The sequence below is a fragment of the Macrobrachium nipponense genome, chromosome 17 (genome assembly GCF_015104395.2).
Source record: "Macrobrachium nipponense isolate FS-2020 chromosome 17, ASM1510439v2, whole genome shotgun sequence".
Classification (NCBI taxonomy): Eukaryota; Metazoa; Arthropoda; class Malacostraca; order Decapoda; family Palaemonidae; genus Macrobrachium; species Macrobrachium nipponense.
The window spans coordinates 8,705,120-8,717,608 of NC_087210.1; the positions used below are offsets into that span (position 1 = coordinate 8,705,120).

The window sequence follows — 12,489 nt, forward strand, 5'->3', positions numbered from 1 at the left end:
ACATTTTTTGTCAGGAATTAGCAGTCAAAATTTTAAATATTCTTAGTGTCCTTTTCCTGACATTTCTCGTAGTTCTTTGTAGATTCTTTATATTTTTTCATTGCCGGAAGACATAACCTCACCATGTAAAAACTTGTCACTTTTAGCAAAGTGGCTGACTGGGTAAAGAAATTTCTGTAATTGTAAGGATATCATTCTTATTATATTTTACATCCTCTCAGTATCAAACTTTAGGAAGTTTACACTCATTGATAATTTGCAATAAGAGGCTTATATGCCTTTGATAAATGCATTGACTTTATATGCATAACAGAACTCCTAATCCATGTATTCTAAGATTGTGATTCATGTGTACTAAGTGGGACATAAAGACGTATTTTTATTCGTCGAAACTGGCAGTCTTTCCAAGGTCTTGACGACCAATAAGGCTAAATTTACTTGGACGTAGGGGAGACAAAAAATGGCCCCTATTCTTTGCTGCTTGGATAGCGCTACCTTCCCTTGAGATGCAACATCAGGTTGACAGCCATGAGAAATCCTGAAATGGAAAATTTCCTCTTGAATATTTACTAAGGGCTTCGGGCTAGCTAATAATAATTACTAAGAGTAGGGGTTTGTATTGGCAATGAGAATTACTCATATTTTATAATCTATTTCGCTGAAGGAAGAAAGTTCAGAAATTCCTCCATTTTTCCTATTTTATTGATATTTTCATTAGGAATACAATTATTTAGTTATAGTATTACCTATCTCTCTCTCGACATGACAACGCAAAAATAAAATACCGAAGAGGCTTTAACCCAGATCTTCATACTGATAGGAAAGAGCTAGAAAAAAATAGAAAAGAAAGACAAAGTCTGCACCCTTTTGAAAAGAGGGAATTGCAGATTCGGTGAAAGATGTTACGTCAAACATCTCAAGGTATGTCACAATTATGAGATTTATGGAAAATGGGGATACCTAGACGGCTATGGGGATGAATGCAGAGATCTACATCCAAAAATATGCAAAAACTTAAATAAGGAAATGGATGTAAGTTCAACCAAAAACGTAAATATATGCACCTGCTGCCATGAATCAAAATCAGTTAAATAATAAAATCCAAAATAAACAAAAAGCAAATAAAGAAAGGAAGAAAGAATATGAGGTGAATGGAAAAAGCACGCTATCACCGCGCTATGGAATATCGGCATCGAGAATGCAAGCATCAGTTCCAAGATACAATGCAAGAAACAAGCACTGTATATGCAATGCCAGGTGATGGTGCAGATACGGAGAAAATTGCAGATTCGTACACAAAATGAATAATTATGATGAAGGAAGATCAAATATATTGGAAAAGTTGGATTTTTTAATGTCAGAATTTCTGGAAATGAAGAAAAGAACAACATACCAGAACAGGAAAGAGGCATGGGAAAATCCTTATATTACCCTTATCAAATGAAAGGGATAACACGCAAACCATCATAGTGATGAATGTACAGGGTTTAATTACAAGTAACTCAAAAAGCAAAATAGAGTTCTTGGAAGAACTAACCCAAACTAAAAAAAAAATTGATATAATGAATATAAGTGAAACCTGGTATTCCCAATAGACTGGTAATGGTGATCAGATAAAGGGGTTCCAAACTTATAGATCAAATAGAAAAAATGGGAATCAAGGGGGAACAGTGATATATGGGAGAGACAAAACAAGGAAAATTATATGAGAAATATAGTAACTCAGAATGTGAATTAATAGCAGTAGAATTTGAATCTGAAAAATTAATGAACATAGTAATATATAGACCCCCTAATACTAATGAGTTTGACACAATAATAGAAAAATTGGATGATATATGTAGAAATCACAAACACTGAACTATTCTCCTATCCGGAGACTTTAACTTTCCTTTCATAGATTAGAAAGAACGAATTGCAATAAGATATGGTACCCACACTACCAAAAGGATATTGCACAAATAGAGTGTACAAAGGTCCTTTACAGCTAGAATAGAAGAAGTTAAGGATCTTGACTACTGGAAAAGACTACAATTTTTAAAAATTATATAGTCTAGAAAGGAGAAGAGAATGCTACATGATAATACAGGCATGGAAACAGATAGAAGGAATTGCCGAAAACATCGTTGAACTGAAAATATCAGAAAGAGCAAGCAGATGTAGATTAATAGTGCCCAAAACTATACGAGGAAAACTAAGGAAAGCACACAGGACATTAATCCACTATGCACCAGCATCGACAATGCAGCGTCTATTCAGTGCGTTGCCAGCTCATCTGAGGAATTTATCAGGAATGAGTTTAGATGTGTTTAAGAATAAGCTCGACAAATATCTAAGCTGCATCCCAGACCATCCATGATTGGAAGAGCAAAAATACTACCGGAAGATGCATTAGCACTGAGGGACCTGGGGCAACCCAAACAAGATGTAAGGTCTATCAAGTAAGGTCTCTCTCTCTATTTCTCTCTCATTCTTTCTCTCTCTCTCCTCTCTCTCTCCTCTCTCTCTCTCTCTCTCTCTCTCTCTCTCGTAATGGGTTCGGTTTATTATATGTGATATAATAATGAAAAACAGATATTTAAGAAAGATGATAACGGAATATAAAAATTATAAAAAAATAAAAAGCAACAAGAAAAATGTTACATGATTCATGATTAGGGTCCGAAGAAATATAGTTATTTATAGAATGATATGTTTCACTGACTGAGGGAGAAAGCGAAGAGAACGGGAAATGTAATTTTTAACTCACATTTGTTTTCTGAGGCGAATGAAACAATGAGTAAATTTGTATGTTATAAAAACATTCCGCTGAAACCTCTTCATTATCCCCTAGTTCAGTGGAAAGTGGATTACTTTCTCTTTTGTATCAGTTTTCTGCTTCACTAGAGCAGAATCCGACAAAAAAAAAGTATGCACACATAAAACTTATAAAAGGCAGAAATGTTTTCAATGTATACTTTTAACTGAAGTGCATTGGGCCGAGTGGCAGCATGTTTAAAAGGAAGGAGAGCGGGGCATTTTTCCAGCTGTATTTCTAATAAACTTGTGTAATAATAAATATATTCTTCAGGGTTCATTACAATGGAAATATATGCTGGTGTGGATGTTTTATGAATTATATCCTGACAACAAAAAAAAACATTGCTCATGGTTTCTTTCTTCTTCGTTCTTCTTCTTCTTCCGCTTTCTTCTTCTTCTCCTTCTTTTCTTCTTCTTATTACCATTATTATTATTAATTAATTATTAATATTATTTTATTAATTTTAAATCCAGATTCAATGTAAATTATGCTGAAAACATTTAAACTTTTTTAAAGCACTGGACCTTTATCTTAAACACTTCCCACTCTGTCTCTCTCTTCATAGAACTATTTTGAAAGTATAATATAAGAAAAAACTTCTTCCCGGAAACAAAGAAAAAAAGGAAAAAGAAACAGGCTTATTCCAACTGAAAGGAGCGACCTCTTGTTTCCTGTACCTTTTCCCGGAATACCTTTAATTCCGTCCAGGACGATCAGTTTGTAGATGTCCACTTTTATGAAATTTTAAATTTTTTGCTTCCTATTCCGAGTTTTTTTTATGCTTCTACATCCTTTGACATGGTGAAATTCAAAAACCTACTATAATTATACTCTAAGCTTCATCACCATTTCGTAATTTTGCTTAGTCACATTCCAACCAGAATGCAATTAATAAATATTTTCAAATAAACAAATAGCCTTAAGTATCCTTTTAAACCACCTGGTTCTGTGCATATATATATATATATATATATATATATATATATATATATATATATATATATATATATATATATGTATATATATATCTATATATATATATATATAATATATATACCATAATAATTTCCCCATACCTCCAACCTTGTCACTCAATTTACAAATGTCTGAATATAGTAAATGAACAACAATCATATTCCATGAGTTTCTGGTTTGAAAAAGTATAAAAAGAAGCAACATTTAGTAGAATTGTATGTCAGATGCAGGCTCAACCAAATTAGAGTAATTTTCGATAAACTGGAGAATATCATTATCTCTGCCTACAAGGAGATAGGATGCCTACAACGGTAACAAAAGAGTATCAGAAGGGAATTTATTGAGGCCTACAAATTATGCGAAATCGGCTTGCAGAAGTTTACCACTGAATAAAATATTAAGATGAAAGACATAACATTAGGAGAGTTGCATTCCATAAATGACTGTTGTGTAATTTTATATTTAAACAGACACACTCACTTGTAAAAGTTATTAGAAGTCAATGACTGAGCGTTAAAGTAAAATTGACGTGGAATGAATATGGTTGATAAATTACATGCTTCATAGATAACTTATGTATGAACTCCACGTTAACAATTAGATAGAGTCGGTTATCAGTGGAATACTGAAACCTCTAACTCTCAGCTTCATAACCTCTTAATCGTTTCACTTATTCTTTTCCTTTCTACCAGTCTCAGTCCTTTATCCCCATCTTTTCTTGTGACTCTTACGAGCGGGTTGCAGTGGCTTTTATACATTAGGAAAATTCTCTCTCTCTCTCTCTCTCTCTCTCTCTCTCTCTCTCTCTGTGTGAATATTATATATATATATATATATATATATATATATATATATGTGTGTGTGTGTGTGTGTGTGTGTGTGTGTGTGTGTGTGTGTGTGTGTGTGTGTGTATTCCACTCCTTTTGATTAATTTAGTTGTCGGACCGTTTTCCTCGCTCATCGGCGACGTCTTCAGGAGGCCGTAAATCACAAACTTGACATACAAGGCTTTTATTACTACTTGCTGAATTAGTGGCTACACCTAAAGTTCAAAATTTGACATTATTGGGTCACTGAATTTACTATTGGTCGGTCGGCAGGTCTCAATTGTCTAGCTGGTGGTCTTTGCTGAAGGAATGGCATTCCTGGTGCTCAGTAGGACGCCCTCTATACCGCAGCTTGCAGCAAAGGGCACGGGGAGGGTGGAGTGTTGATTCCTGTCCCAGGTTCGATATAGTTGGATTACCTCGTTGAGGGTTGTTATGTTCTGAAACTTGTGTCCCCCTTTGGATTCTCCGGTTCTCCTGTTGTTTCCTTGAGAAGGGTAGGATGAGTTCCTTGTTCCTCTGTATGTTTAATAGCAGCCATTTTTTTTTATTTATACAGCTTCTACTATTGGCAATCTGTGGAACTGGGCTTCTCAGTGCACAATCTCTGTTCTCACTAATAATTCTGCTTGTGTAGAATGGAATAGGTGCGGCCCATGTAGCCATGGCTCATGGATTGTTACTGTTGGAAATTATCCTTTTCATAATCTTAATCTTATCCTTGAACCACTTGCAATAAGCAGTTTTGTTTCCTGGTGAGATGGGTGTTGTCACTGGTGTGCAGACATACACGTCTATCTGTTTACGTATGGAACCTTCTACTAGGTTGATGCCATAGCTATTATTTGCTTGGAGCTGCCTAACACGTTCAATTTCTACACGAGTAGCTTTCCATGAGGAGCAGTTCATCATTGCACGTCTTACATATGTGGCTACCACAGAGCAATAGTAAATGTTAGGACAATTGACACAGATGTTAAGGCACCGACCACATCAGTTGCCTTTTGGTACATGGTAGTTTTGCACATGTATCCTCTTTCTCATATTAATATCTAAGAAGGGAAGTCGGCTTTCGATACCATATTCATTAGTGCAGTTAGGCTAAAGTTCTTCTTCAAGGTATGTTATAGGCTGTTGTCTTATTCTCAAGTATCGATGGCAACGAAGAAATCGTTTATATAAATATAAAATGGGCATATATTTTCTGTTTAAAATGGACATTGAAGGTTCTTTCCTCGAAGTCTACCATGTACAGTCAAGTCCAAAACGCCATCGACACTCTGGTCGGGGTTTTACTAGTACATAGATGGTGCTAGTCTCACCACCACAAGGGTAAACTTAGAGCAGCCGATCTCCTCTCTTCCAAGTTTGAAATGGGTAGAGTAAAGAAAGGAGGAGAAACCTGGTTTAACGTACAATAATTAAATTTTATCCACTCCTGCATGACATATGCAACGACAATCATTCCATACATTTCAAGTGCTATGATAGATTCACAGGATATACATGTAGTCTTCAAACAATATATAATTAGAGTTTCTTGCTGCATGTTAAATACGGTATTGTCTAGTTAATTCTATTCTCTTTTAAAAACTATCAATTTTAATTAACATTTGTAAGAGGAATGTAGTCTTGATGTTCTCCATTGTAGTCATTATTTTTATCAAGGTAATTTCTAGCAATGTAGCAGCATCACCTCTATTAGTAGTATTAGTTCTCAGTCCATCTCCACCATCCCAGTGCCCTGGTGGTACCCAGCAAGCCTCCCCACTGTCCCCGCACCCCAGCGATTCCCAGCCAGCCCCTTCCCACCATACCCTCACCCCGGCGGTTCTCAGCCTGTCTCCCCACCATCCCCGTGCCCGGGCGGTTCCCAGCCCACCTCCCCACCTTTCCCGCGCCCGGGTTTGTTCCCAGCCTGCCTCTCCATCCTCCCCACAACCATCGATGCCTGCCCACCGTCGATGGGCCCGCCCAGGCGGTTTCCCAGTCCGCCTCCCCACCATCCCTGCGCCCTGGTGGTTCCCAGTACACCTCCCCAGAGTCCCCCGCGCCATGGCAGTTCCCAATCTGCCTTCCCCCACTGTCCCCGTGCCCAGGGTTCCCAGCCCGCATCCCCACTGTTCCTGCGCCTGGGTCCTCCGGTAACCAGCACACCTCCCCACTGTCCTCATCCCCGGGGGTTTCCTAGCCCACCTCTCCACCATCCCAGCCCACCTCCGTAATATAGGGATGTTGGTAGGGCCAGGTAGTACCAGGCCCACCATCCCCACCTTCCCCACGCCCGGGCGGTACCCAGCCCGTCTCCCCACCTTCCCTGCGCCCAGGTGGTTGGTTCCCAGCCTGCCTCCCCACCATCCCCACACCTACTCAGTTAACAAGCCCAGCCGCCACCCCACCGTCCCCGCGCCCTGGCAGTTCCCGCCCACCTCCCCATCATCCTTCATCCCGGGGCAGTTCCTAGTCCGCCTCCCCACTGTCCCAGATCCCGGGCGGTTCCCAGCCCACCTCCACACCGTCACTGTGGCCAGGCGGTTCTCAGCCCACCTCCCCACTCTCCCATGCCCGGGCGGTTCCCAGCCTGACTACCCACTGTCCCAGCGCCCAGGCATTTCCCAGCCCAATTCCCCACCATCCATGATCCCGGGCAGTTCCCAGACTGCCTCCCCACCATCCCTAATCCCAGGTGGTTCCCAGCCCGCCTCCCCTTCGTCCCCGCGTCCGGGCGGTCCATCTCGCCTCCCAACCTTCCCTGATCCTGGACAGTTCCCAGCCCGCCTTCCCACCGTCCCCGCACCCAGGCAGTTCCCAGCCCACCTCCTTATTTTCCTACGCCCACCCACCATCCCTGATCCCGGGCGGTTTCCAGCCTGCCACCCCACAGTCCCTGGCCACCTGCCCACCATCCCTGCACCCTGGTAGTTCCAGCCTGGTTCCCAACTCTCACACACCCTGGTGGATCCCAGCCCTCCTCCACACCGTCCTCGATCCGGGCAGTTCCCAGCCCACCTCCCCACCGTCCCCTATCCAAGCAGTTCCAACCTGCCTTCCAACCATCTCCGCGCCTGGCAGTTTCCAGACCGGCTTTCCACCACCCCGTCCCCACGCCCGGGCAGTACCCAGCCACCTTCCCTGTGCACGGGTGGTTCCCAACCGGCCTCCCACCGTCCCGTGCCTAATCGGTAACAGCCCACCTTCCCACCATCCCTGCACCCCCTGGCAGTTCCCAGCCTGCCTCCCAAACATCCCAGTGCCCTAGCGGTTCCCAGCCCGCTCCTCACCGGCCTCGATCCCGGTGGTTCCCAACCCGCCTCCCCACCTTCCCCATGCCCCGGCGGTCCCAGCCGTCTCCCCACCTTCCCCACGCCTGGGTGGTACCCAGCCCGTCTCCCCACCTTCCCTGCCACCGTCCCCACACCCCGGCGGTTCCCAGACCGCCTTCCCACCGTCCCCGATCCCGGTCGGTTCCCAGCCAGTCACCCCATTGTCTCTGGGCCGCGCCCCGGCAGTGAAATTGTTTCATATTTCTTTCTCTCTTCCTCTCTTTCAGTTAGTTCCTGGTAGTCTTCTCTCATTGGTGTTGTGATTCGTTTACGGAATTAAATGTCATCATATCAAAAGGGATGGATAAGAAGTCTTTTGATTCTGACTGTGACAACGCAAAAGTAGTATGTTGTGCTTTATTTTTAATATTCCTGGTTTCCGACTTTATATAATTTCGAGTTTCCACTGATTACTCCTTTTTGATTCTCTGAGGATAATTTACTTATAATTTTACAAGAAAATTAATTCTAGCTTTAATGTAATAAATACTTTTTACGTCAGACTGAAATACTAGAATCTGGAAAATATTTAAAAAATTTAATCTCTTTTGTTGACTAGCGATGAAATGATCTATGAATTTTCCATACTGGCTGTGACATATAGATGGAAGCTCGAAAGTACACACACATACAAATAAACTCACACACACAGATACACACACACACACACACACATATATATATATATATATATATATATATATATATATATATATACATATATATATATATATATATATATATATATATATATTATATATACTTCTGCTGTATGTAATGTCAAGTTGATATAATGCTGTACCTATCATAAGAATAGCCAAATTTTCTTTTATAATTTGAAAAGTTCTATACTACACTTTTATTTATTCTCCACAACCTATACAGGTGTCCTGCTTCACGAGCATTCTGTTTAATTGGCTTTCATTTAGTTTCACTGCAGCAATTAACAGGGATACCCCAGTCTTTTCCACGTAGATGGTTACTCTTTCCGACTACTAAATTGAAAGGCTACACAAACAGATTTTGATGTTAATGCTCTCTATTTAATCCTTTATTTTACCGTGGTTACAACAATTCCGCGTTTGTTTTCAAATGGTCTGTAATTTGACCACAAACGAGGTCAACCTTTCTCTTTTTGTCAGTCTGCTGTAACCGGGGGTGGTCAGTTTGTCAAAACTTTTATGCAGGTTTTTATTTTTCCTTAATTGAGACGGCTATTTGTCTGTCCGTCTGCACTGTTTCTGTCCGCCCTCAGATCTTAAAAACTCCTTAGGCTAGAGGGCTGCAAAGTGGTATGTTGTTCATCCACCCACCAATCATCAAAGATATCAAATTACGGCCCTCTAACCTCATTAGTTTTTTTTACTTAAGGTTAAAGTTAGCTACGATCGTGCGTCTGGCACCGCTAGACAACAACACTGGCCACCATCAGACCGTGGGGGAAAATTTCATGGGTGGCGACTGAGAGTTTCATGGGCCGTGTCTGAGAGTATCATACAGCTTTACATGCTGTACAGAAACTCGATTCTTCGGTGCATTTTTCTTGTTGACATATTGCAGAAGACAGTCTTTACCAGAGAAAAGATGCGGACAACAGTGCATATTAAATACATTTATTTTTATTGTTTTGTGAGAGTTATTAGGATTGACCTGATGATTTTGCTTTCTTTTTTTATTTTCTATATATAATGTCATGGTTCAGAAACCTAATCTAATAAAGGTCTACATGCAGATGTTTTCAACCATAGCCTATGTGAATATTTTCTCTCGCTGTTATTTTTAAGAGGATTAGTGAGCAAGTCAATTTGTAGATTTTGTATCATATTTTCTTCTATCAAACGCTAAATGTATAACAGTTCTTTGAGCCAATTCGATATGGAATCAGATGCCCTTGTTCATGTTCAAAATTTTAAGCCAGAACCAAGGAAAGTTAAGATTTCTCATAACAAAACTCATTCATCCTTGTGTATATAATTGCCCTTGCCCCTTTGAACTGAAAGCGTCCATTCTCTACAAAAAATTATCTTTGCTCCCCATTGGCTGTCCTGGATTTACCCTCCACCAGGGAAAATCCCGGATTTGGCAGAGCTTACCAGGAGAAATTTTAAAAAGGGCAGGGACCCAGTGGCTCGCTCTCAGAAGCACCTCAGAACTAGGAGAGCTCAGAAGCTCCCTTTACCTCGCCCTGCAGACACCACTTCACCCCATTCTACTCCCCCTGCCTCCTCTGGGGAAATCCAAAGTACTTTTATACTTCCATAGTGAATAGGAATATCAGCAGATAAGAAGACTACCGAGCCTAGGATTTCCAGGTACTGTGAGAGTAAATTCCAGTTCAGCCAGGTAACTGTTTTGCCTTTTGTCTGTATTTCATTTCCATTCTTCCAAGGCGACTTTCCCCTTCCTTTGCTTAGCTTCTCACTCCCCCCAATCTTGGTTCAGTGCTGTAATTACTCCCCTTGTAATGCTAGCAAACATCCCTTAGTTAATTCAAGCAACATAATAGTTCCTTCTGTGAACTCCCAGTTATTTCCATTCCCTCTGTGTGGGTTGTAAATTTTTTTATAGAAAAAAAGTAGTGTGCAACACTCCCCCACGTGTTCCCTCGCCTCAGTACTCATGCTAGGATGCAATCTCTTTGCAGACAAACACCGTGCCTGATTGTGGGAGACATTGGGAACCCCTTGGTATAAGTCTTGCATTACAATAACGTTTGTGCAAAATTCTGAACTCCATGTCTGGTTGCCCGGCCACGTGTTTCCGGTGGATCGACAATCAACTACCTTATTAGTTCCTGGACCTCTGTAAATTAATGTAAATATAGTACATTTAAACTAAAGTCCAGCTTTTGTGTAAATTCCCCCTTTATGAGTAAAATCAGCCTTCTGCCATAGTTTTTTTTTCTGTTTTCTTTGTTGTGGCCTCTCATTCCTCCATTCAAGGCCAATTTTTTTTTTTAGTGTTAGGTTACATTTTCCAGGAGTGAACGAGTAGTTCCGAACAATCAGTTAAAGCAGGCTTTATCTAAAACACAATTTAATTTTTTCGTTGTTTCACAACACCTGTCCTCTCTTTGTTTTTCTAATTTATTATTATTTTTATTAGAAGATTTCTGGGTGCATAAGTAATAACACACGCCTATTTGATGAATGAATATACCATAGCTCCATCCCAGTACAGCGACGAGCTTTTGTCAATTGTCTTTAAATATGATAAATGAACACCTGTCCTCTCTTTGTTTTTCTAATTTGTTATTATTTTTATTAGAAGATTTCTGGGTGCATAAGTAATAACACACGCCTATTTTGATGAATGAATACCATAGCTCCATCCCCAGTACAGCGACGAGCTTTTGTCAATTGTCTTTAAATATGATAAATGAACATCATTAGTTTTACTATGCCTTCTTTTTTCGTCTTCTAGATATTTGTTTTGAAAAGATATTTGTTTTGAAAGAATCACATGTTTAAAAGTAATACATCCACATTGGATTTCCAACATTGTAAAGAAAATATATTAAATGATAACTATATCTAAATAGTCGCAATTGAGAGTTCCTGCTATTTTTGGACTACTTTCACAAAAAAAGGTCATACAGATAAAGTTCTGCGTTACATTCTTACGTAAGAGCAAAATCATATTTTATTAACCAAATGAGGGGCATTTGTCTTCGCGTCTTTCCATTTTTCTGTTTCCTTTTAGGCTATGTGAAATTTGGTGCCCTTGGATTCATATTTCATTGCACAGGTGACGATTCCCACCATAAAAGCGAGACCCGGCTCCTACCTCTTCCATTAGGCTAGTTTTGGAAAGGGGAACCAATATCCTTATCTTTCTACCCCATGGGAAATAGCAAATAATTCCTGCTTCTTAAAAAAAAAACAATAATATTCAGTTTTATTTGAGATATTAGGGTTCTTGCATTCTTGGAAACATGAGATAGTCCTTTAAATCATAAAGGCTCTGTGTGTATGTGTGTGTGTGTGAGAGAGAGAGAGAGAGAGAGAGAGAGAGAAGAGGACGAACCTTCCTTTATAAACATTTGTACGGTATATTTGGAATGGAAATAAACTTACTACATAACTAGCCCTCTCGCTCGTCACAAAGCTATAATCGTAAGCATTGTTTTCGGTGGTTCCTAGATTGATTAGATGAAGTCTCTTTCATTGTATTTCTAGACGAACTACTTTTTTGTTTTTTTTTTTAACTTTTATTAGAAAAAATATTACATGTCATTTGGGAGGGACATAAGTAAGGTATTACAAAATATTACAATTGTACACCTACAATATTTACAATTTACTGGATTTTATTTTTTATTATTAACTAGACTTTAAAAACTTTTTTTCCTTAACACTATATATTAATTGTGATATTACTTACAAAATTAATACTGGCTATTTAAAACAGTAATTAATGTACTCTATTGTGAAAATATTTTTTATTCTTTCTTTGTAATTGTTCTTTAATAGCCACCTATCATAACAAAATTTGCTTTTAATAAAGGCATCTGTTTCCTCTTTTGTGTAATGTTTCTTTTTACTAACCCAAACAGCATATAAAT

General features: G+C 39.7%; 2 protein-coding genes across 2 annotated transcripts in view; both read left to right on the forward strand.

The window, feature by feature from the left end:
- LOC135196488 (uncharacterized) overlaps positions 1-6,827 on the forward strand; it is a 123,238-nt gene extending 116,411 nt beyond the window's left edge. Inside the window, exon 5 of the mRNA XM_064223342.1 lies at positions 6,343-6,827. Within this exon, the coding sequence (XP_064079412.1) occupies positions 6,343-6,827 (485 nt within the window). The remainder of the gene's footprint in view (positions 1-6,342) is intronic.
- Positions 6,828-6,834: 7 nt separating this feature from the next.
- On the forward strand, positions 6,835-10,187 carry LOC135196489 (uncharacterized). Its single transcript, XM_064223343.1, has 3 exons — positions 6,835-7,520; positions 7,854-8,062; positions 9,991-10,187. The coding sequence occupies exons 1-3, from the start codon at positions 6,835-6,837 to the stop codon at positions 10,185-10,187; spliced, it is 1,092 nt and encodes a 363-aa protein (XP_064079413.1).
- Positions 10,188-12,489: the final 2,302 nt, after the last annotated feature.